At 41.0% G+C, this 23,341-nt stretch overlaps 1 protein-coding gene across 2 annotated transcripts in view; it reads left to right on the top strand.

Moving 5' to 3' along the window:
- Nucleotides 1-23,341, top strand: part of adam12b (ADAM metallopeptidase domain 12b) — a 150,547-nt gene that overhangs the window by 27,570 nt on the left and 99,636 nt on the right. For both annotated transcript variants that reach the window (XM_066673641.1, XM_066673632.1), the window contains exon 3: nt 1,848-1,921. In XM_066673641.1, the coding sequence (XP_066529738.1) occupies nt 1,848-1,921 (74 nt within the window). The remainder of the gene's footprint in view (nt 1-1,847; nt 1,922-23,341) is intronic.

Below are 23,341 nucleotides of genomic sequence, written 5' to 3'. Positions count from 1 at the left end.
GATATTTAGTTGTGTACTACTGATAATGTTCAATACCTTCCTACATATACAAAAATGGTCCTGTGAACTCACAGCTTGAACTGAAATGCAGACAACCATTGGCACAGGAGCTGACGTCTGCTTTCTTTTATTGGCAAGAAGTGGCAAACCCAAAACTTGCCCTGACACATCTGAGGCTGGTTTGACATGGTTAGAGAAGACAGGCTGTTGAAATTAAATCATGGAAAGGATTTTTACTTCTTCTTTTTACTTTTGCCAGCCATGTTATTGACTCAGTGTCAGAATAGAGAGTGTGTTATATGTAAATTCTATTTAATCAAGGGCAAACCTGGTCATGCCTTATGTAAATGAGGTACTCCTTGGCAGGCACTTGTGGCATGAGGCGGATACATGGATTGCACTCAAATCTGCACTTGTTTCTACAAAATAAAAAATAAATAAATAAATAAAAAATGAACAACAATAAGGGCGGCACGGTGGCGCAGCAGGTAGTGTCGCAGTCACACAGCTCCAGGGACCTGGAGGTTGTGGGTTCGATTCCCGCTCCGGGTGACTGTCTGTGAGGAGTTGGTGTGTTCTCCCCGTGTCCGCGTGGGTTTCCTCCGGGTGCTCCGGTTTCCTCCCACAGTCCAAGAACACACGTTGCAGGTGGATTGGCGACTCTAAAGTGTCCGTAGGTGTGAGTGAATGTGTGTGTGTCTGTGTTGCCCTGTGAAGGACTGGCGTCCCCTCCAGGGTGTATTCCCGCCTTGCGCCCAATGATTCCAGGTAGGCTCTGGACCCCCCGCGACCCTAAATTGGATAAGCGGTTACAGATAATGGATGGATGGATGAACAACAATAAGAAACAACGTTGCTTAAACGGAAAGAGTAGATAATTACAGTTGCTTGCTTAAGGCGTGTTAGACAGCCAGTTATGTGTTAGTGCCACATATAGGATAAACACCATTATTAATTTGATTTGTAGTTTTCTACATAGGCTGCAAAGCATAATTCTGACTGTAATAATGGCACGCCCCAACTCAAACCAAACACAAAAGCTGAAAGAGAACCTAGACTCTGCATGTGGTAGTTATTTTGACAGAACACCCAATTAACATAAAGATTTGAGCATTAAAAACAAAAAGCTCCAGTCATGCGCGATTTGATTGTCAAGCTTAAACGTTGTGACAAATATGTTTTGAAATAATTGTCTATAGTGTCAAACCTCTCACTAGTGCCTAGCTGTAATTATAAGCTGTGCTGGAAATAGACTCTGTCTTTTCATTAGCATCCAATATGAACGGAAAGAAGGTATTAGCAAGCTCATGAACAGGGACGTTCTCTAATAATCCTGTAATTTCACATTTCTGCTTCAATTTTATTCATTATTCCAGAGCGAGAGTTTCATAAATGCAAATTTGAGGCCATTTTAATCTAGATACCCATTTCTATCTTACTCTGTGACCTATTGCAGTGTGAAAATGGTGTCTCCTAAGCACCCACACCAGTTCTGTATGTGGGGTAATATAGCCGAATAAATATTAGTCCTTAGCAACAGTATAATTTCCACCCTTCAGCCCTGTGTGCCCTTTTATTAACATTGTCTCTCACCACATGTTAGCATTGCACTGGTGCACTTTATCTGCCACATGCTTTTGTGGAAAATGTCACTTGAAATGCTTCCTGTGGGCTCCACCGGGCTTTAAACTACAATTTGTCACCCCGAAACTCATGCAAGGTTGGGAAACTTGTCCCACAGCTTAAAAATAAACCTGCGTTAGGAGCTTAAAACTGGAAGGAACTTGGCAGGACAAAAGAACATGAGGTCATGCATTTTGTGTTGTGTTTGTGTCTTCTTTCCTCAGAGCCCTCCCGCTTCACTGCAGATATTGATAGAGGCAGAAGGTCAGCAGTTGATCCTGTCTCTGGAGAAGAATGAGTAAGTGTCTCTGTATCAGGATCCAATAGCACACAGCCATGCGCAGTATGAAATATGATAGAATGTCTATACTCCCAAGTGCTCTTTATAACACAAATGGCAATGTCCTACTGCCAACATTTATGGTTCAGAGGTTTTTAAAGAATGATATTAGGAAGTCTGTAACCTTTGCAGTAAGTATTATTATTATTATTTTAATTCTTTTTGTTCACTTTTTTGCAATGTAAAACCATGTGATGTTCAGATTGCGAGAGCATACGACGCAATTTGAAAAGAGAGGAAATACTGTTTTACTCAGTAGCGGGGCCCTGATACAGTTGAAGTTCCAGACGTGCTGATGTTTAGTAGCAGTACATACTTAAAAGTTATGATTCCTCTAGGGTTCTTTAGATTGATAGAGAATGTGCTATAGTTGGTTCTATTTAGTACCTTTTAGAAAAGGGTTCCTCTGCTGTAACAAGCTTGACATTGTAATTAGAGAAGAGCCCTTTCTTATCCAATATAGGCCGCGTCAGCATATATTCCATCAATATGAAAAAGGCTTTCACAATGCAAAGAATCCTTTAATTATCCATCCATCCATCCATTATCTGTAACTTTAATTATGCAAAGGCTATTTAAGTGTTCATGGTTCTATATAGAACCATTTTCTTTACTAAAGCCCCACTGAACCCTTGAAGATCACTTTTACAGAGTGCACTGCCTTGAGTGTGATATTGCTTTTCTACAATGTTGATTGGACATGCTAAACTGCCCATGGGTGTGGGTGTATGATTGAATGTGTGGTGCCCTGTGATGGCATGGTCCCCATCCATGTAGGCAAATGAGTTTCGGTGGTAATTCAAACACTGAATAAAAGCTTACAGACAAGTTCAACTTCAGCCACATTCAAACCACAGTCGTTTGTTCTTCTCAAACATACCATTCCACCTTAAAAGACGTGGCGATCCTAAGCGTAAACATCCCAGAGAGAATTGCGCTTACTCACTATTGTAGACATCGCCTTTAAGTGGGTAAAATTCACCTGTTTAAACAGACTCCATTTCATTTCAAAGACTGACTAATTAAAAGTGAAGTACCATAAAGTGTTGATTTATCATGATTTGAGTAGAAGATAATTAAGATCATTGCAGCAGTAGGCGGGGTTTAAAAAACAATGGGTTTAAAATGCTATGCCTGGCCATTATAATTGTAAAGTATTGTATAATAAGTGTAATAGAAATGCTCAAAAAGCTTTTGTGTAACTGTAAGGAGTGTGGGGTCACAGCTAGATTTGTAGTACAATGCCTAATTCCCCATTTGAAAGGAATAAACAGATTACGCTGCAGCATGCCACCATTTTCTCAAGCGCACACAGAGAAAGACGAAGAAACAGAAATGTTCAGCTATAAAAGAAGAGCCACAAACATTCAGTGCTTGATATCATGACAATAAAAGCATCTCATTAAAGAAATCTCAAGGCAACGGAGAGAGACTACAATCATGTCTTCAGATCTGCTGAATAGGTTGAACTCAGTGCGTGAGATCCCTTCCAGAGGGAACACGTACTCACGGTGTGTTTCAGAAAATGACGTGGAAACTTCCAGGAAGGCTGACTGAACCCACTGTGTGGAACCTAACATGTAAAAGCACTTTTAACTTGAGAGAAAGAGAGAAACATATTCCTGAGATCAGGGAGCAGGGGTGGGCTTGTATCTAGCACATAGTGACTCATACACAGGGTTTGACACTTTTATCTATAATGGTGCATTATTAATATGGATTTTTTTTGTCTTTTTGTCTGTATGTCCTTTAACTCTGTATAAGTCTGACAGTTGCTTCCTGCCATTGTCATTTTAACAATGTATAGGTGTAGGGTGAAAAACTGAAATATCAGCAGACTCTCACAGTTCTCAGAAAGAACTGACACACATACTACTACACAACATTAACAGCCAACGGAAATCACTGGGAAAAGTGTGTGCTGCGTTGTTTTGTGCAGCCTTCTGTTGTACACAATGTATCTAGGTGCATCTCCAGTTTTGACTACATCATTATATTTTGGGCATTGAAACTGTTAAAATAAATAAAATAGGTTACACAGTAGATAAAGGGATAGTAATCCATGTACATCCCAAACTATACCTTCCAGAGTAAAAAGTGAATAAGCTGCATAATGAAAATTGAAGTTGAAAAATATTTTGTTTTGAACATTTTCATATTTCATCTACAGTAGTTTGGCACGGTGGCACTGCAGTGTTACTGCCACACAGTTCCAGGGTTCTGGGGTTTTGTGTCTATGAGGAGTATGGTGTGTTCTCCCCTTGTCTGCATGGGTTTCCTGTGGGCAAGAGACACTTGATCCCTGGGCTAATGTCTTCAAGCTGTGGCCGCAATCAAATTTTTACACATAATCATACATTGTCCCTTTAACGTTAACCCACACCTTATCGTGTTGTTCCCTTGCCTTAAAGGGGACATATTAAAAAAATGTTTCAGTGTGTGGACACATTTATTTGGGTGTCTGGAGCCTCCACAGACTGTGAAATAAAACATTCCCATCAGTTTTTTGTGGGCTGAAAGACAGCTTCTGATTTCGCGCTCCTTCTGATATCAATTGCAGGGACTTTAGAATTGCCTCCTCCTCTGAATCTCTCCACACAAAGTAAAGAAATTAAATGATTCAACACATACACATCAGTTGAGGTGGTTCGGACATCTGATAAGGATACCTCCTGGATGCCTCGCACTGGAGGTATACCAGGCACGTCCAACTTGAAGGAGGCCCCGGGGTAGACCCAGGACACGCTGGCGTGATTATATCTCCCCTCTGGCTTGGGAACGCCTGGGGATCCCTCAGGAGGAGCTGGTGGAAGTTGTGGAGGACAGAGACGTCTGGGCTTCTTTTCTTTGCTCGCACTGTTGCCACCGCAACCCTGAAACGGATAACGGGAAAAGATGATGATAATCATGATGATGATGAACACATACACAATGAGCCTGGAGAACTAAAAGCACTGAGTATAAACCAGAAAAACCAGAGCCCCTGCTCCGAGCTACTCTGACCTGAGCTGTGGCTCATTCTCATTTAAAGGAACAGGCTCTGCAACTGGTCGTTCTGAACAGGGCTCTTTAGACAGGGTGACAACGGTGCTGAGATGTTTGATCCTTGTAGTAGTTTGACCAAAGCATGTCACAGATCTTTCATTAAGACCCTAGAACTATCTTCACTTGTGGAAGAGGGGCAGAATATCCATCCATCCATTCATTATCTGTAACTGCTTATCCAGTTCAGGGTCACGGTGGGTCCAGAGCCTACCTGGAATCATTGGGCGCAAGGTGGGAATTCACCCTGGAGGGGGCGCCAGTCCTTCACAGGGCAACACACACTCACACCTACGGACACTTTTGAGTCGCCAATCCACCTACCAACGTGTGTTTTTGGACTGTGGGAGGAAACCGGAGCACCCTGAGGAAAAGGGGCAGAATATGTCCATATTAAATATCATTAATTCCCGTGCATTAGGATCTCCAATTTATTACTAAATTAAGTTTCTTCATTTTATTGTGAGTTTATTTTACAGGAGCGCTTATGAAATATTTCTATCCAAAATCATTCACGAGAGGGTCACAAGTAGTATAATCGAAGTTTTTCTCTTCTACTAAGCCATACCTGCAGTAGACAAAACTGCCAACTGCTTAATGTTGTAGCACCACCTAATTATGTACGACTTGTTGAAAATGGGAATGTCAGCTGCACACGCACTGCCAGTAAGTGGACATTAGGAGTTCTCCAAGCAGTCACATTATGTTGAAGCCTATTACTTTGTTCTGACACCCTTGCAGAACTTAGACGCCTGGATGCCTCGCTGTAATTGCTTGCAGGTAAAAGTTTCCTTATGTTATTATAAAGTGCCTGGCCTATAGTAATTGCCACTGCAGTGACAACAGAGAAATGTCACCTAGGGCCTACCTTAAACGTTGTGTCTGTTTTATTTTCTACCTGTCAGTCTTCTCAGCTCATGCTTCCTCCGCTGATCAAGGAAAGCATGTGGAGTCACTGCGAACGACACTCACAGATGTCAGTGCTATTAAGGAAGACCAGAAGCGTGTGCCATGCAAATGCTTCCGCTCATTCAGCTCCGCAGGAAGGAACACAAGAGAGGGACACAAAAACATGTCATTACTACAACAACCGCACACATCTCCATAGAAACCCGGACCCTGTGTCCGTGACTGGGGGGGTCATGTCGTTTGTCCTTTCCAGAATGATAGCCCCAGGTCTTCAACAGCACTGTTAGACCTGTACACACACGCAATCTTGTATCTGTTTATTGTGGGGACATTACATAGACTTCCATTCATTTTGTGGAGTCTTACCATTATCTTCTCCATAAGTGTTACTAACTTGACCATAACCCAAACTTAATATTAACTGGTTTGCATTGTGGGGACAAGGTGGTGGTCCCCACAAGGAAGACGAGTCCCCACAACGTTTGTGTGTGTGTAAACACACTATTCCTTTTACACAAACATGCGCGCACACACTTTTGTCAACTTTTAACGTTTGTATTTAAGCCACACACTGAAATAGACTGCCACAGAGCTTAAAAAGTGACTATTGAATTAGTGGGGTTTTTTTATGTGGGCTAAAGAACTTGCAATAGTCTGTCACTGTCTAAAATCCTTGCAAGATAAAGTTTTAGCCTGAATTTATTATCCTATTATCATCACTGACTTGAATGAACACAGAGAAAGGCCCTTAAGGTCTAACTTTACTGATGCAATAAAGAAAAACTGACCCAGATTAGAACATTTGAAATAGGATTTATTTAGGGCAGGGAGGGACCACATATCAATAATTCTCCATAACTGCCATAAAGAAGAAGAACTGATACTTTTCCATTGAGACTCTGCCCACAGTTTAATGAGGATTTCTTTTCACACACACGCACACACACGTACCTGGAGCAGCAGGCTAAGGGCACCTCAGCCTTGGATGTAGAGGGAGGAGAAAGCACTATTCCTTCACTCCCACACGCCAGTATTTCGCTGTTGGTTCAGGGAAAGTCTTTCAACGTCTGGTCCCAGTACAGACCTAGGGCTCTGAAACTTTCAAATTAAGTCCAAGGCACATTCCTCATTAGAAGACAGGAAAGGAAGGTGAGGAGAAAGTGGAGCAGTCCAGCTGTAACTGCACCAAACTTATCATTTTTCCTTTACTCAGCATGATTCCAAGACACAGACACTGAGCAGCAGTCTGTTCCTCCAAGTTTAACAAATAGCACAAGTAACCACCTCACAGTAACTGAAGCATGTGCTGTGTGTGTGTGTGTGTGTGTGTGTATGTGTGTGCCAGCAGGCCAATATCTTTGTATCACTGCGAAACTTCAAGCTTTAAAACAGTGCAGTACTAAAAGAGAAAAATGGCATGAGTGTTACATCTGAATGTTAATTCATTCATTCATTTTCTGTAACTGCTTCATCCTGATCAGGGCTGGACACACCCTGGACAGGGGCCCTTTCGTCTGTTTATGGGCATCACCTGCTCTCACATTCACTCACACCAACATGTATCTCAGATTTTGGGAGTAAACTACAGCGCTGAGTGGTGGCACAACATCTCCAGGATCCTGGGGTCGTGGGTTCGAGCCCTGCCTTGGGCCACTGTCTGTAAGGAGTGTGGTGTGTTCCCACTGTGTCTGTGTAGGTTTCCTTTGGGTGCTCCAGCTTCCTCCTACAATCCAAAAACTCACACTGGTAGGTAGATTGGCTATGCATAAGTGTTCGTAGGTGTGAGTGTGTGATGCCCTCTGATGGACTGGTGCCCTGTCTAGGAAGTGTTCCTGTCTTGCACCCAGATTCCAGACAAGGTCAGTCCTTGGGCAAGACTCCTATCACTGCTTTGGCCTACCTGTAATACCAGTAACCCTGTATGTCACTCTGGATAAGAGCGCATGCCAAATACCTTAAAAGGTAAATGTAAAATGGATGAGTGGTTACAGACCCTGAATGAATGAGGTATATGTATCTGATTTTTTATATTTTAATTACATGTATATGTACTTTTAAAGCCTTTTTTCTATATTTAAAGGCATAACTCGTGAATATCAGTTTTGAAATTGTGAGGTGCTGACATGTTCAGATAAATAAAAAATTCAGATCCATAAATTCAGGTCGTATCTCAGAAACAAATCTAAGAGTGATTTAATCCTCTCAGTGCTAGAGTTCTGCACGCTAATGAAACACTATAGGCCCAGTCTTCTGCAGATGATCTAGCCTTTTCTAACAACTGGACGTGTGGCGAGTATTTGTTCAGCTCACATTTCAATAACGAGGTCATGGCAGAGATGTGAACATGAAAGTGAACCTCCCTCATACACTAGCTGTTTTTGAAGGTCTTGAGAACAGTGAGCATGGAGAGAGAGAGAGAGGGAGTGTGTGAGTAAGAGCCAGAAAGAGAGCCAGACAGAGCAACTTTAGTCACTGATGACTAAGTCTACAGCCTCCGAAGCACAGCTTTTCCATTAGCAGACTAACTGTTCATGAACTTTCCATCTTTTTTTACAAATTACTTCTGCACTGAGGCTTCAATTATGGCTTCTGTCTTGGAGCAAAAATTAATGACAGACCCCAGCGTTTAGAGTGTAATCAGAGGTTGTGGAGAGTTCAAAGGCTGCTCTACGATTGAGTGAGAGGAGGGAAAGTAATAGCATAATTTTGGCAATAAGAGATGCCCTTGACATTATTGTTGAGAGTAACCCTTTTACACAGCCACACGACACACTACACGCTCATATATCTCTGCCTTTTAGCTTATTCTAGTGAAGAGCAGATCTCATAAAGTTACATTACACCGATTTCCAGCGTTTAATGAAGATATTTAAGTTCACATTCATAAGTATTATGACCTCACTGAATGCGAGATCTGGTAAAAGACCATCCTTACAAACTTTGGCCATTTTTAGTGCTCTTTCAAAGCAATCTGCAGCACCCAACAAATGACATACATTGTTAATTAAGCTTTTGTTAGCAGTACAGCTAACGCTAACTGATGTATACACTCATTCCCCCTTGTTTTCTCCCATTAAGTTAAGTTTTCTAGGATGTTTACAACTCTCAGAGCCCTTCACCTCAGCACATGTTCCCTATCTTTCATTCTGTCTTCTTCTCTTCTTCTTCTATGACTTCTGGCAACTCTTGCTATAGCTATTTTTGGAGTTTGGCATCACCACAGGGATTGTTGCCTCTAACAACAAGCGCCCCCCCCCCCCTCTCTCTCTCTTTTCAGAGCTTTCCCCAAACCACTTAGCAAATGTGGGTTTTGTGTGTGTGTGTGGGGGGGGGGGGGGGTCCCTCCACTTGTTTCGTCTTTCTGAATGCTTAATGTCTCATTTACCTGAGGGAGCATGGGAAAATGCAGCTACTTTTAACCTCTCCGAGACGGGTCAGCAGTCAAGGCCAGTGTTGCAGCGACGCAAACCACAAGGCTAAGCTAATGTCTGCTAGTGCTTTTCGTTTGATTATTGATGTGTGTGGTGTGTGTAGGGAGGGGGTGGGTCTACATTTTCATCGTGTTGTTATGGGCAAAGACGGGTTTAAGCTAGGGAAAGTGTTAGGCTAGTAATAGCAATGATTAAGGTCAGTGTAAGTCTCCACAAAATGAATGGAAGTCCCTTTAAATCACGGAGAAAAGACGGTGTGTGTGTGTGTGTGTGTGTGTGTTCAAACACATTACCTTCAGTAAGTGGCTGGAAATGAAGAAGAGAGAGAGAGGGAGGGTGTGGGTAGGGAAAGCAGCATTATGCTAATGGATCTCCTAGGCTCCAAGCTGAAAAGTGTGCTGCTTGTTTGAGATATTGAAATATTGAATTGATAGGCCTAGTGTCAGCGGGGTGCTAAAATGACAAAGCACAAAGAGCAGGGAGGAGAAGAAATGGAGCATGGCCAAGCATATGGTAAATTATGTACGGTAAAAATAATAAAGCATAATGTTCAGATTAATCCACGGAGGCACTTTATCCATGTCAACGCAAACTCAAAACACATTTGGCTTTTTGGCAGAGCAGTATTGGATATTTGTCATTTCCTCTGATACAGGTGGGATTTTAGTGGAGCAGGAGACAGCACTAACGAATTTTTTTTTATAGTGTAGAGTGCTGTAGAGACCATGCAAGAGCACTTTCTAGTTCTACAATTACAGACTGTAGTCCACTTGTTTCCGTGCATACATTCTTATCCCTAGTTCACCCCATTTCACATGACCATCACAGGGCAGTTTTGATTTGGGTGGTAGATCATTCTCAGCGCTGCAGTGAGGCTGATGTGGTAGTGTGTTTGTGTGTGTTGTGCTGGTAAACAAGGTCTTTGCGCTCTCACATATAGGCAAGTCAAGAGTCTGTGATTGGAGATGCTCAGACAAGGAGGCAATTTCCTATTGTTTCTGACTTAAGGCTCATTTTTACTTCCTTTATGTGTACTTTACAGGTGGTGCAGCAGGTAGTGTCGCAGTCACACAGCTCCAGGGACCTGGAGGTTGTGGGTTTGAGTCCTGCTTTGGGTGGTCTGTGAGGAGTTTTGTGTGTTCTCCCTATGTCCGTGTGGGTTTCCTCCTACGGTCCAAAAACACACGTTGGTAGGTGGATTGGCGACTCAAAAGTGTCCGTAGGTGTGACTGTGTGTGTTTTGCCCTGTGAAGAATTGGTCCCCCCTCCAGGGTGTGTTCCTGCCTTGCGCCCAATGATTCCAGGTAGGCTCCGGACCCACCGCGACCCTGAACTGGATAAGCGCTTACAGATAATGAATGAATATGTATTTTACACTGGAGTGGTTGTTACGCACTTCATTCAACAGAGGGCAGTTCAGAGCCAAACGTTTCTGAGGACAACAACCATCGTCTGACGGTGGAGGAGGTGGTGATAATGTAATGTTACGTGCTACCAACGTTTCCATTGTTACTGATCCATTCGGTCCGTATCTGTAAACTTTCTGAGAACGTGCTCAAATTTGGACTAAATGAATACAATATGGACAGAAAGCTTCATGTGTATCTCTCTGTATTTAATATTGAACATAAATGGGCCTTTAGGCAACACATTTTTTATTTCACAGTGACTGGGTTTTTGGGCTCCAAATCCCCACATTAACATGCTATTGCATTAAAGTAATGTTCTTCAAACAATATATCTCCTTTAAAATTTATCATAACTCTACAGATGTGCAGCACACTTGAAGAATTTACACAAGCATTTATTAGTACTCTGCTTTTGTGAATACACTTTCTTACACTTACGCATGTTCTTGCTAATATTGTTAGCAATGATATTAACATTATTCAATTAACATGCTATTTATGCTTACAGTTTGATAAATGGTAAATGCTGCATTGTGTCCATTTTGAGTCCATATCACCCTCCACTAATATATGGTTGGTGAAATTCACGATACGTGCAGTACATGCTGCATATCCTGAGTGTGTACACTGCTGTTTTTCTCTGAAACAATGGCAGGAGTCAAATGCGTCATTGCTACATTTCCTGCTGTCATATTGTATATTAGCATATACTACAAAGGGTAACATCCATTCTTTGTTCGAAGGATGGTACAGAGTACAGAATTTGTCGAAACAGCAATATCAGCCCGCTGTGGCTCTCTTCTTCAGTGGCGCAAAGCACCTACATACCTCTCCACTCCACTGTTTGCGTTCAGTCTATTTGTGCCCAAGCATTTTCAGAGTGCATATTTCAATGACATGATGGTTTCCATGAATTCTAGGCACTGAACCAATGCGGACAGAGCAGGGTGAAGCGTTAGTTGTACACCTCTGTTAGAAATTACTTTTTAAAAAGCTAGTAATGGAAATGGGCCAAAGATACAGGATTTCTGTATGCTACACAACTTTATAGTCCTCCAGGTTTACAGCTGTATACAACAGGAGAAGTATACCAATTAAATTTGGCCTTGGTGTGGTGTACATACCTAGCTGCCTATCTGATGAATAGACCTTAAGAAATTACACACAAACACACACACACAATCGCTGGGAGGTGGATTGGTTGTTAGAAGTTGTACACAGTTGTGTGTCAGGGACTGAATGGGTGAATGTGTGAAACTGTCCACAAGTGTGAGTGACTGAGTGAGTGTGTGACATTGTCCATAGGTGTGAGTATCGGGATGAGTGTGTGACATTGTCCATTGGTGTGAGTCACAGGATGAGTGTGTGACATTGTCCATTGGTGTGAGTAACGGGATGAGTGTGTAACATTGTCCATTGGTGTGAGTAACGGGATGAGTATGTAACATTGTCCATGGGTGTGAGTGACGGATGAGTGTGTGACATTGTCCATTGGTGTGAGTAACGGGATGAGTGTGTAACATTGTCCATTGGTGTGAGTAACGGGATGAGTATGTAACATTGTCCATGGGTGTGAGTGACGGATGAGTGTGTGACATTGTCCATAGGTTTGAGTGATGGGATGAGTGTGTGAAACTGTCCATAGGTGTGACTGACAGAATGAGTGTGTGAAACTGTACATAGGTGTGAGTGTGTGAGTGAATATGTGTGAGTATTCAAGAAGTAGTTAAATGTAATCTTACCATAATCTGAAATGTTAAGTCTGCTTTATAAATGATTAGAAACTTTTGTATAAAATGCAGAAATAGCTACTAAATATATGCCTTGCTCTCACATCATAAAAGTTCCATATGTGCCATGTTTGAGTGTTCACAAATAGACAAAATGTACAGACATATAATGCAATCATAATTAGCCCATATGGTGGCTGGTAAGTGTAAATGCAATATGTCATTAATGTAATTAACTTGACAATTCATAACCAACCATTAATATCCCTGCATAAAGGAACTTTTCTCTCACTGTACATGTGTTAAACATATTTTACACCATTCTCCCGAAATAAACACAGTTCTGGGGTCAAAATATATTGTCTGTAACAGGTTTTTGTCAAATAATCACGAGGATCAGACACCACTGCCCCATTCTCCCCGGTCTAAACCACCATGTTCAGAACAATCCCTTTCATCACCTGCTCCTTTAAATAGGTATAAGCCACAACACCCTTCCCCTCCATAGGCTCCATGTGCAAATGCACTGAAAAATTGAGGTGTCTCCTTTAATGTTCGCGTGTGGTAGGATAATTCATATCAGTGTATCAGCCAAAGACAATACAAGCAAATTCATTGACTCCATACTTCAGACTAATGTCTCTGTGGAATAGTGCTAATAATCCTCGCATCAAACTAATCCCATCCATGTATGAAACACACACAGAAAAGCCCAGCTCATTACAATTGCCAATGACCAGTTTCTTCAAAATCTTGGAGAGTATTACTGTTAATCCTAAATTTAACATTCCAGTGGATGTAAGGAGTCGATGATTTGGTAGAACATGTCCTTTGTTCTGTAGTCAGTAGAAGACTCTTTAGAAATGTTTATTTTTTTCATGTTGGAGGGGAATGTTCCTGGACCTACCCTTTGTATCTGGAGCAATTCCATGCTTCTGAAGTATATATCTTCATGGGAATTTTTCAGAAGTTTGAAGCGTGCATTGCCTCAATGAAAATAAGTAAATCAGTGTTACTGGCTGTACCCCCGAAGTACATTTACCACTTTATAGGCCTATTCAAAGGCTGACTATAACTCAGTCTCGACGGAGGCCTCATTCTCATGTTCGCCACCAATTCTAGAGCTGTTAATAAGATGACACCATCATAAAAAGAGCAAGAAATATCCCTCTGAGAGAAGAACGAAGGACCATTGTGTTTCTTGATATACAGCTCATTTCAGCTTTAAATTGGAGGCACAGGGGAGTGGGTGGGAAACCTGAGTCCCAAAGGAGGACTGATATTTATGCTTATGCACTAATATTCTGTAATGACCATCTTGACCTGCCATCTATGTGGCTTGTAATGGTGCAGGAGAATGAAGTAAATTTATCACCAAGTAACCATTGCTGTAATATGAATAATGTAATGTCATATACATTATGACGTTATGGCTCTTCACAGTATTTGGGAACGTAATTCTGTTTTATTGTGGTGTTTATCTATGTCTTGAACTCTAGTTTAAGACAAGCTCTAGTAATTTATGAACTCCCAACATGACTTTAACAACAAAGCTGTACACGAAACATATGTTAAAACTAGAGACGACGGGGAAGCAGGAGCCTTAAGCCATATTCCAGTTAACATATGGGTTAGTAGTGACATAGATACTAGTCAATGATGAGAATGTGTCCAATTTCAATGTTTGATGCATGATTTAATATTAATAATTAATTGAATACACTGATTCACACACAGAAAAATCTATTTGAAAATGGAATCAAATGAAACTTCATATTTGTGAATGTAATGATGATATACAGTATGTAAGTGATTACAATATTAGGGCAAAATGATTTGTTTACTGGGGAAAACTACACAGTTGAAAGCTCTAGTATGATCTTGGGCTGCTTCTAGCCTGGGTAGAATATGAGACACGTTTGGCCAAGAAGCTATACAGGTTCCATATTACATCCTGCAACACTTTAGCCCATAGATGTTGCAGCTGGGCCTGAAGATCCTGCACAGTCATAGGTTGACAAAACCAGCATCTCCACTGGTCCCATAAATGCTCGATTGGTGACAAATCTGGAGCCTGGGCAGGCCAAGGAAGTGTTGCAAACTGGCGTAGACATTCCTTGGGAAATCCTTGCTGTGTGTGGGGAAGCATTATCCTGCAATTCAATGCCAATTCAAAACCCTGCCATGAGAGTGCCAACATGTATTGCTGAGCTGTTAGTGTTTCTCAAATCAGCTAGGGATGACTGACTGTCGTATGCAATGGCTCCCCAGATCATCGCACAAGCAGCTATAGCAGAGTAATTGTGCAAAAAAATCGATTGCTTTTGGATCCCAAACTGGACCTGGATTTGTCACTAAAGACGATACAATTCCTGTGCCTAGCAGTCCAGGTTTCTCGTGCATGACATCTTTGCCCTAACAGCTTGGTCAGAATGGCCTAGATGGTGGCAATTAATTGAAATGACCACCCTGCATCTCTCAGTCCAATGATGCACCCCCTCTCAAAGTTGGCAACTGGCAGAATGTCTTTGAGTGCATCATAGAGGCATGTCTAATAGTCAGTGATCTCCACCAACAAGTACATTACCCAAATCTGGGTGAGCATCTGTGAGCTTTTTTATAGAGCAGAGGGGGGGGGGGGGTGTATGTGTGTGTATTTTTATTTTTAATTTTTTGGCTGTTGTTATTTTTTTTTAATGTTTTTACTAATGAGGGAGGAGGGACCCATGTCAGTCACAGGCTAAAGTCCTTGGTCTCACAAGCCTGACTTCCTGTTCCCACAAGTGTGTGGGGACCTCACCATTTCTGACCTCAGCACTCAAGGTCAACAGCCAATCCAGGATATGAGCCCCCCTCTATCAGCCAGATGTGATAATGGCGCAAAAAAACAAAAGGAAATACAAGGGGATTTTTTGAGAGAGAGCAAGTGAGAGGAGAGAGAGAGGAGAGAGAGAGGAGAGAGAGGGAGAGAGAGAGAGAGAGAGAGATGAGTTGAGTTTGTAGAATAGAATAGTAGGTCCCAAACGGATATTTTTCTGAGGAAGCTAAAGCACAATAGCAGATATGTTTGGACCAGCTTAAGTCAAACAGAGAGAGAAAGGAATAGAGAATAGAGCTGGTATTCATCCGGACGTCTGCTCAAACACAACAAGGTAAATCATGTAAATATTGAGACTTGGTGAGATGGCACAAAAATATAACTTAATGACATCAGATCACAATATAAATCACAATGCTTAGTGGGAGTTAGGGGCAGCATGGTGGTGCTGTAGATAGTGTCGGTGCCACTCATCTCAAGTGTCCTGGGGTAGTGCGTTTGAGCCTCCCTCGATCGCTGTCTAAGCCGTTGCTGTGTTCTAACAGTGTCTGCGTGGGTTTCTTCCATGTGTTTCTCTCCCACTGTCCAAAACACATGTTGTGAGGTGAATTGGCTGTGTGAAATTGTCCATATGTGGGAGTGTGTGATGCATACATGCAATTCACTGGTGCCCTGTCTGGGGTGTGTTCCTGCTTTGCATCCAGTGATTACAGGTAAGCTCCAGACCAACCGCAGCCCTGATCAGGATGAAGCGATTACAGAAGTTGAATGAATACATACAGCAGTAGTGATACATTGATTAAAGGCTGTGGATGGCTATAATGATACAGTCTGGACTATTGATTAAGATGTCTTATGTAAATTAATTCAAAGCCATTTAAAAATCAATCATTTTTTCCTGCCATATACACTGTCATCAAAAGGGCACTGGAAGGCTCATGTTTTGGCACCGGAATCTTTGTTGATTGGTGAAGAGTTGGTGGTGGAGCTGGTGGAAAGTAAAGTCAGTGCCGGATTTGATTTTATGCATATTTTATGGGTACATTCCATTTTGAAACTAAGTCAATGACTAATAGTAAAACATTGTTTAATGGTATTAACATCATATTTTATGAAATATTGCAAAAATGCTTAACCAAGCTCTGCCAGACGGTTTGTCCCGCCTCTAAATATTACAGTCCAATCAGGGTTAGGTTTTGTTCCATTCAGTCCTACCTCTATTTTGGGCAATTTCAAGATGGTGGAAATTTCCCCCCAGTCCCCTCTCATCAACTCTCATGTTAAGCCTCTTTTTTTCGAGCTGCAGAGCCTTCAGTTCATTCTCAGTGGGCTCCAGGAGGACTCGCTCTAAAGTGCTTTCATCAAGTACAAGGTTAGATGTTTTCCAAATGGCCCCCTACTCTATTCCCTACATTGCTGACTATGTAGTGAAGTATATAGTGAATAGGGCACTGATTAATTTTGGGCACAACCCTGTACACATACCTGGAGCAGCCAGAACCGTGTAGAGAGAGCAGCTAGCAATTTGGACTTCTGTAAACTTCACAATACTATTTATTCTGGACTCTGCACCTAAAAAAAACATATCTGAAGACTGAAGTGTGAAAAATGTATATAATTTTATATGAGTAGTGATAAAGCTGGTCTCTCTTCAGAATATCTGTGTGTGCGATTCACAGGCAATTTATTTGTATATGACCACAGCTGATTGTTGATTCATTGTAGAGGCAAAGTAACTTTATTGAAAAATACCTGGATAAAGCTCTCCACAAATAATGTACAGTATGTAGATAAAGAGAAAGCTTTATGAATCTAGTGGTTACTTGTGGTATTTCTACATGAGGTGACCAAAAAAATAAAACTCTTCAATATTAGATGACACTGTCAAGTTAGACTCCTGATTAGTACAGTGTAATGTGCTGGTTGTCTAGATTGCTAGCTCTTAATTTTCCCCCTGAAATTTGCCCCTCCTGAGAGTTTTAGCGGGAGCCACAAATGCTCCCAACTCTTCTGGTTAAACTTTGGTTGTAAATCTTCACATTAAACACAGCTTACTATTAGGATCAATCTAGGGTTAGGGTTAGGGAACAATATTGACTCATCTTTTTAGTAAACATTTTTCACATTTTTAAAGAAATCAAAGAAGAGGATTCACATGGAGAGCACAACACTGTTTATGGGTGGATCTCTCTCTCTCTCTCTCTCTCTTTTCATCCCACTGTATGTTGCCATCCTGCACAGGCGTCTGTTAGCTGATGTGTCAGATCTCAGCATGGAGACCTGAGTTGGAGACGACCCACTGTCTCATGAAATGCAGGACATGTACTGACCATATCCATGATTGACTCAGAAAAGCACACTTAGCATTAATTTATGACAATAATCAAAGCATTTCACTCAGAGTCAACATACTCAGACGGATTTGCCGTCCTGGGTGTTATGTTTCCTTTCTCTCTGTCTCTCTTTCTCTCTCTCTCTCTCTCTCACTTTTTATGTTTCTTTCTTTCACCCATTCTCATTCTGCAGTACAGAGAAAGCGACTTAAAGCTCTGTTAGCCCCGACATCTGCTTAAGCTAATGGAGAAGGCATTGAAACAGACAAATAGGGCTTTTGTGGTATTGCTCACAGATGCTGCAGTAACCTTGCACAGTATCGTGGCTAATGTTGCATGCAGTGTTAGAAAAAAGGCAGGAATGATGAGTTTTCCCATCTCGCAAAATTCAGCTCTAATACATTCGCTTTTAACCTGGAGCAAAAAAGTGCCATTATTTCGTCTTTTTTTTTAGATGACCCCAAGCATCTCAAAACAACATCTTGTTCCAGAGGCTTTAACGAGGCCAGTTTTAGACAAGACCCAAATGTGTCAGCAGCTTGTGGTATTGCCACCTGTCTTTAGACTCCCAATGTACAAACCAGCGTAATCACTCACGGATCCACGGTACGACCATACGTCAGGCCAGAGAGTGGGATCAGGCCTGCGCAATGAGCTGAGGAGTGATGGATGAGTTTCCATTAGATTAGCTGAGAATTATTAGACTGGGGAGACAGACAGAGTCTTTGAGAGAAGGCAGTTAATGAAGTGAAACTAAAACAGAGCGATGGCTAGCTTAAAGTAGACCAGAAGTATGACGTTTCAGGGTTTTGGCTTGGGTTTTTTTTTTTTTTTTTTCACTTCATTTGCAGTTCCTTTTCTGTCTTCTTCAGTTTGTGTTCTCAATCAATCAATCAATGAGTCAGCCAGTCCTTACTGCCCCCTTTAGCATAATACCAATGAGTATGGCTGACAAATAGTTTCTGTGTCTTAAATACAAGGCAAAATGTTCCTTTGGCTGTTTTGATTTCCATGTGGTCAAATATACATGCATATGCATGAACATTATTACCTCGTCATGGCTACACAGCCAGTATGAATGTAATGTGTGTAGATACATTTTATTACATTTTATAATTGGTGCATTCAGGAAATAAGTGTTTTCCAAAGGGGGTGGGGTATTTCAAACTTCTGTTGAAATAAATTTCACTAAAAATGTGATTTGTTGGTTTATATAAAATAAATGTGCAATTATTTGTCGTTGTACACCATGTATACAATGAAATGTGTCTTCCGCATTTAACCCATCTGTGGCAGTGAACAAACACGCACTCTAGTGCACTACGGGCTTTGATCACACACAGCCGTTATGGGTTCGGTGCTTTACTCAAGGGCACCACATAATTTTGTTTTGTCCAATAAGACATTGCAGTTTTGAACTACAATGTTTAAAGTAAATTCCAGTGGGTTTTGGAAAGCAAATGACATGTATGGTTTGGAAAAGGGTGGCGGTTTGGAAATATTCTCATCTACAAAAAAGGGTAAATTGTCCACAACCAGATAGTGACCAAAAAAGTGACAAAAATACATCAATTAATTAATTAGCTCCACATAAGCTTATGGTCAGCATAATCAATAGAAATGCTGGCTGGAGTGTAGTGTCGGATTGTAGCAGCAGAGCTGTGTTAATAATATCCTGGATTTCAGAAGAAATATTGGATGAGCGTGTGTCTACAAACCTTTACATATTACATATTAGAGGTATTATTAGGTCTATTAATACATTAATAACAAAGTTAAGTTGATCACATTATTTTGCATAATTATTACAATAACTTTTTTCAAATTTGACTACTCAGAAATTATTGCAAGTATAACATTGTCCGATCTGTTTTAGTCACGAGTGGACAAAAGCTTCTCATGTTGCTATAAATTAATTAGCATTCTAAACATGAACGTATGAACACGTTCCCGTGTTTCATCACTGACATTGGGTTGAGAGAAAGGGTGGGTGTATGTTCCAACCAATGAGAGTAAAACAGAGTGAAGACTCTCGAGGGGAACTGTAGCTTTGTACATGGTGTTTGCTTTGTCAGCTTGTTGGCAATTAAAAGCTGCATTTGAATGAAAGAGCTATAGCCACTGACACACACCAACAGTGTGTGTGCAGTTGAGTTTTAGCCGCCATGCTAAGTACGGTTTGAACTGGCAAACTAACAAACTATTGTATTTGTGCTAACAATAACATTAGCATTACCGCTCCCACTGCTCGCTCCACTGCTGTAGTGTTAGTGTGGAAGAGAAACGGAATTTGAGCCAAAGCCGTGGGTGACATATGCTCTTTTGACTTCTCACTAAAGATAAAACTCAGCCCCCTGAGGAGAGACAGAGAACAGGGGCTGAAGAGAAGGAAAGAAAAGGAATAGAAGACAGAACCACAAAGAGGGGGGCTGAGTAAAAAGCCAGATGCTTTATTGAATGTGAGAGGTCAAATAATATATTAAAAGTCTAAAATCAATTTTCTGTTAGTTCTTTTTGTGGTTTTTGTTGTTGTTGTTGTAGTTGTTGTTGTTGCTCTGGATAGAAGTTCCACTTTACACAATGTCTGTCATCAGCTTGCCTAAATTAAGCTACTTTCATGTCAGCTTTCAAAAGCAACGTCTACCCAGACTCAGCAAGGCACTCCTGGACTAAACGTGTAATAAAGAATCAGACTGATGCCCATTCAATGCAGTAATGTTCAGAGACGCCTACCAAGCTGTTGTTGGCTTTATATTTCCACAAGGACAGATTTCCATGGCTATTCCGAGCCCATGTTGGAATCACGGTATAGTTTCCTTGGCTGCTGTTTTAAATGTCAGGGGAGATATTCTAGAGAACGGCACGTTTCTCTCCAAAGTCCCCTTGCCCTATATACTGCATGTGAACCAAGTGTATGAGGTTATTTGTTCTGTTTTAAAATGTTATGGGCCAGTTTTCCAACCAAAGATTAAGCCTGAGCTCAGACTGAAAGACTGTTCAACAGAGAGTTGACAGCTCATGGCTAGCTTAATTTAGCATACAATTATTATGAACAGTTCTCCTGAAAACGAGTATGAGTTGTTTGTCCTACCTTTACTACAGTACTGGTCTCTACTCTTCTGGGAAAGTTTTACATCGTCTGGATTTGATTATAGTAAGCCACAAGAGCACTATTGATGTCAAATATTGATGTTGGATCATGCCTTTATGAATTAAAACAATACTGAATTAAATAAATTTACTATAACCCATCATTAATGTACAGGGTTGATCTCCTGCACTCCGTATAACGCAGTTCAATAACACCACAATCCAATAATGGAGGAATTGATCCTGACTTTTCACATGATTTTTTGGGGTGGACGACATTTTGAGGATTTATGGCTTTGCACTTATGTAAACAGATATGAATGATGGATATAATTATCTCATACCTCATGTAAACATAAAAATGTTTATCTTATATTTTATGTAAATGCTGCAAATCTCATACACAGCTCCTCTGTCTGCAATGGAGAGGGTCTCACAGCGTTTAAAAGCACAGAAGTCCACTACAGCTTCATTTCAGGGGGAAAAAAGACCTGTTGACAATATAAATTTTTTATAGAATGTATTGGAAAACCATTAGTAGGTTAGGCTCCAACGTATTTCTTTTCTCTTGCGATAGAATATGTGAGAATTATTTATTCCAGATCATATACAAGCTCCAGAAAACATGTTTTGTTTCAGTGTGTAGGAGATTACAAGCAGAAGCCACATATTTTGTCTCATACTTTTCCCTTTGTTTACAGGGTAAATAATCTGATCACACTTACCCTTTGCTCTGAGAGTGTAACCGGTTCTTGGAGGACAAGTCTTATTGTAACTATCTGCTTTAATTATTTTTCTGATTTGGCTTAAAGTTAAATTAAATAAAAAAATTGTTTGAAAGCGTGAGATGATCAGTAATACTTCCATGCCTTGGCAAAAGCCAATGCTGAATCTTAAATATTTTCTTACACCCTACACCTTATGTAGGGTACAGTATAGGTCATAAAATAATGTCTTTTGCACTCATATAGTGCATTATATGTAAATATATATATATATTGTCAGCTGTAAGGTTGATGTTTATTTTGTTGCTGAGGGAGTGCAAAATATATGACAACTTTATTTTCTATGAACAATTTAAAGCGGCAACCCATGATGTAATTGCTCCTGTCAGTTTGTGCCCTCTCTTAAGACGAGGCCACCTTTCAAAAGTTTAACACCACATTTGTCTGAAGACTTTTTGCTTTTGCCTGTCATCATGCCAAATGGAAAGAGTAGATGCTTCAAGAAAGCAGTTCTGCTCTTCTCTTCTCTTCTTTTCCTCTTCCCAAACTCTTTATTCCCACCCCTCCTCTCTCATGAGGGGACTTCCCTCTGTGGTTGCTGCCATCTGGGTTAGTCTGTCTGAGTGCGTGGAAAGAATTCAGGGAAGCCCAGGCCCATTTGTTTGTCTTCAGGCTCCTGGGTGTTTGGGCTGGGGAATGTGGGTGTGCGTCTGTGTCTGTGGACGAGGGGCGAATTCAAAGACCTGGCAAATGTTCAGCTTCAGCTGCAGCCCTCTAAAAATCTTGTGGCAAATATACACCAGTGCTATAAAGTATAACATCAAAGATTGTCTGTGTGTGCAAGGAAAGTGAAAGAGTTAGGGAAAGACAGAGTCAGAGAAATCAATTAGCATTCGACTGCCATACTTCCTTTGACACTGAACGAGTTGCTCCTTATGGGAAATCTGCAGTGTCTAGAACTTCAATAAGCTGGGCATTAGCATTAGGATCTACACCAAAGCACTGTGACCTTCATAAGCTTGCACACATATCCAGTCTGGCTCATCATCATAAAGCTATTCCCTTAGAGTCTTCGCACATTGGTCATGCAGAGAATGGAATGACACCAACTACAGTCATATTGACTCCTAGCAAAATAACACTAAAACCCATTCTTGCCATTTCTGGTCATAGTGATTTCTACTACTTTTAGGGGCATCAATTGCTAACACAGGCATACATCTGTACACAGTTTGTATAATATCTATAGAAAAGCACTGTAAAAAGAATGGTATACACAATGGAGCAGCTGCACATGGTCCTTATGTTATCAAGATCAGTACCAAGAATGGGCTAATTTCGCATGACATTTCTCTGAATAGTGGATGCCATTTTGAGGACTCTTAAACAAACAGAATCTGGGATGCTTAAATTAAATTGTTTTGTTTCTTTCAAAATGCTTAATTATCATTTGGATGTCGATATTAAAGCAATATATGTGAGGGATACTGAGCAATTCTCTACCTCATGTTTGAAAACATGGACAGTCGTTCTGTCCATGTCAGTCAGTACAGACTCGGGCTGCGTCTCAAATAGCACAATAATCCCCACATAGTGCACTTTCCAGCTTCTAAAATCTAAGACTACTACACCCAGACAGTGCACTAGTTTGACAGGGACATGTAGGGAGACTTTTGGGAATCTGTCTCGGCTTTGCTGTGTCATGCAAACATCACCCTGTGATCACTGATATTTTTAGACAAAAAAATAGTTGCAATAAAATATTATCCTCCAAAAATATTTTACACTATCAGAGTGCAGGGACAGCATAGTCAGATAATTTATCCCCTTTAAACAGGGGGAAAATAATGTGAGAAAAGAATACGTGGCTTGTGTCTGTGGTCTCATACAC

The sequence above is a fragment of the Hoplias malabaricus genome, chromosome 1 (genome assembly GCF_029633855.1).
Source record: "Hoplias malabaricus isolate fHopMal1 chromosome 1, fHopMal1.hap1, whole genome shotgun sequence".
Classification (NCBI taxonomy): Eukaryota; Metazoa; Chordata; class Actinopteri; order Characiformes; family Erythrinidae; genus Hoplias; species Hoplias malabaricus.
Note: the sequence above shows the minus strand (reverse complement) of the source record. Positions and strands in the feature narration are given on the sequence as shown.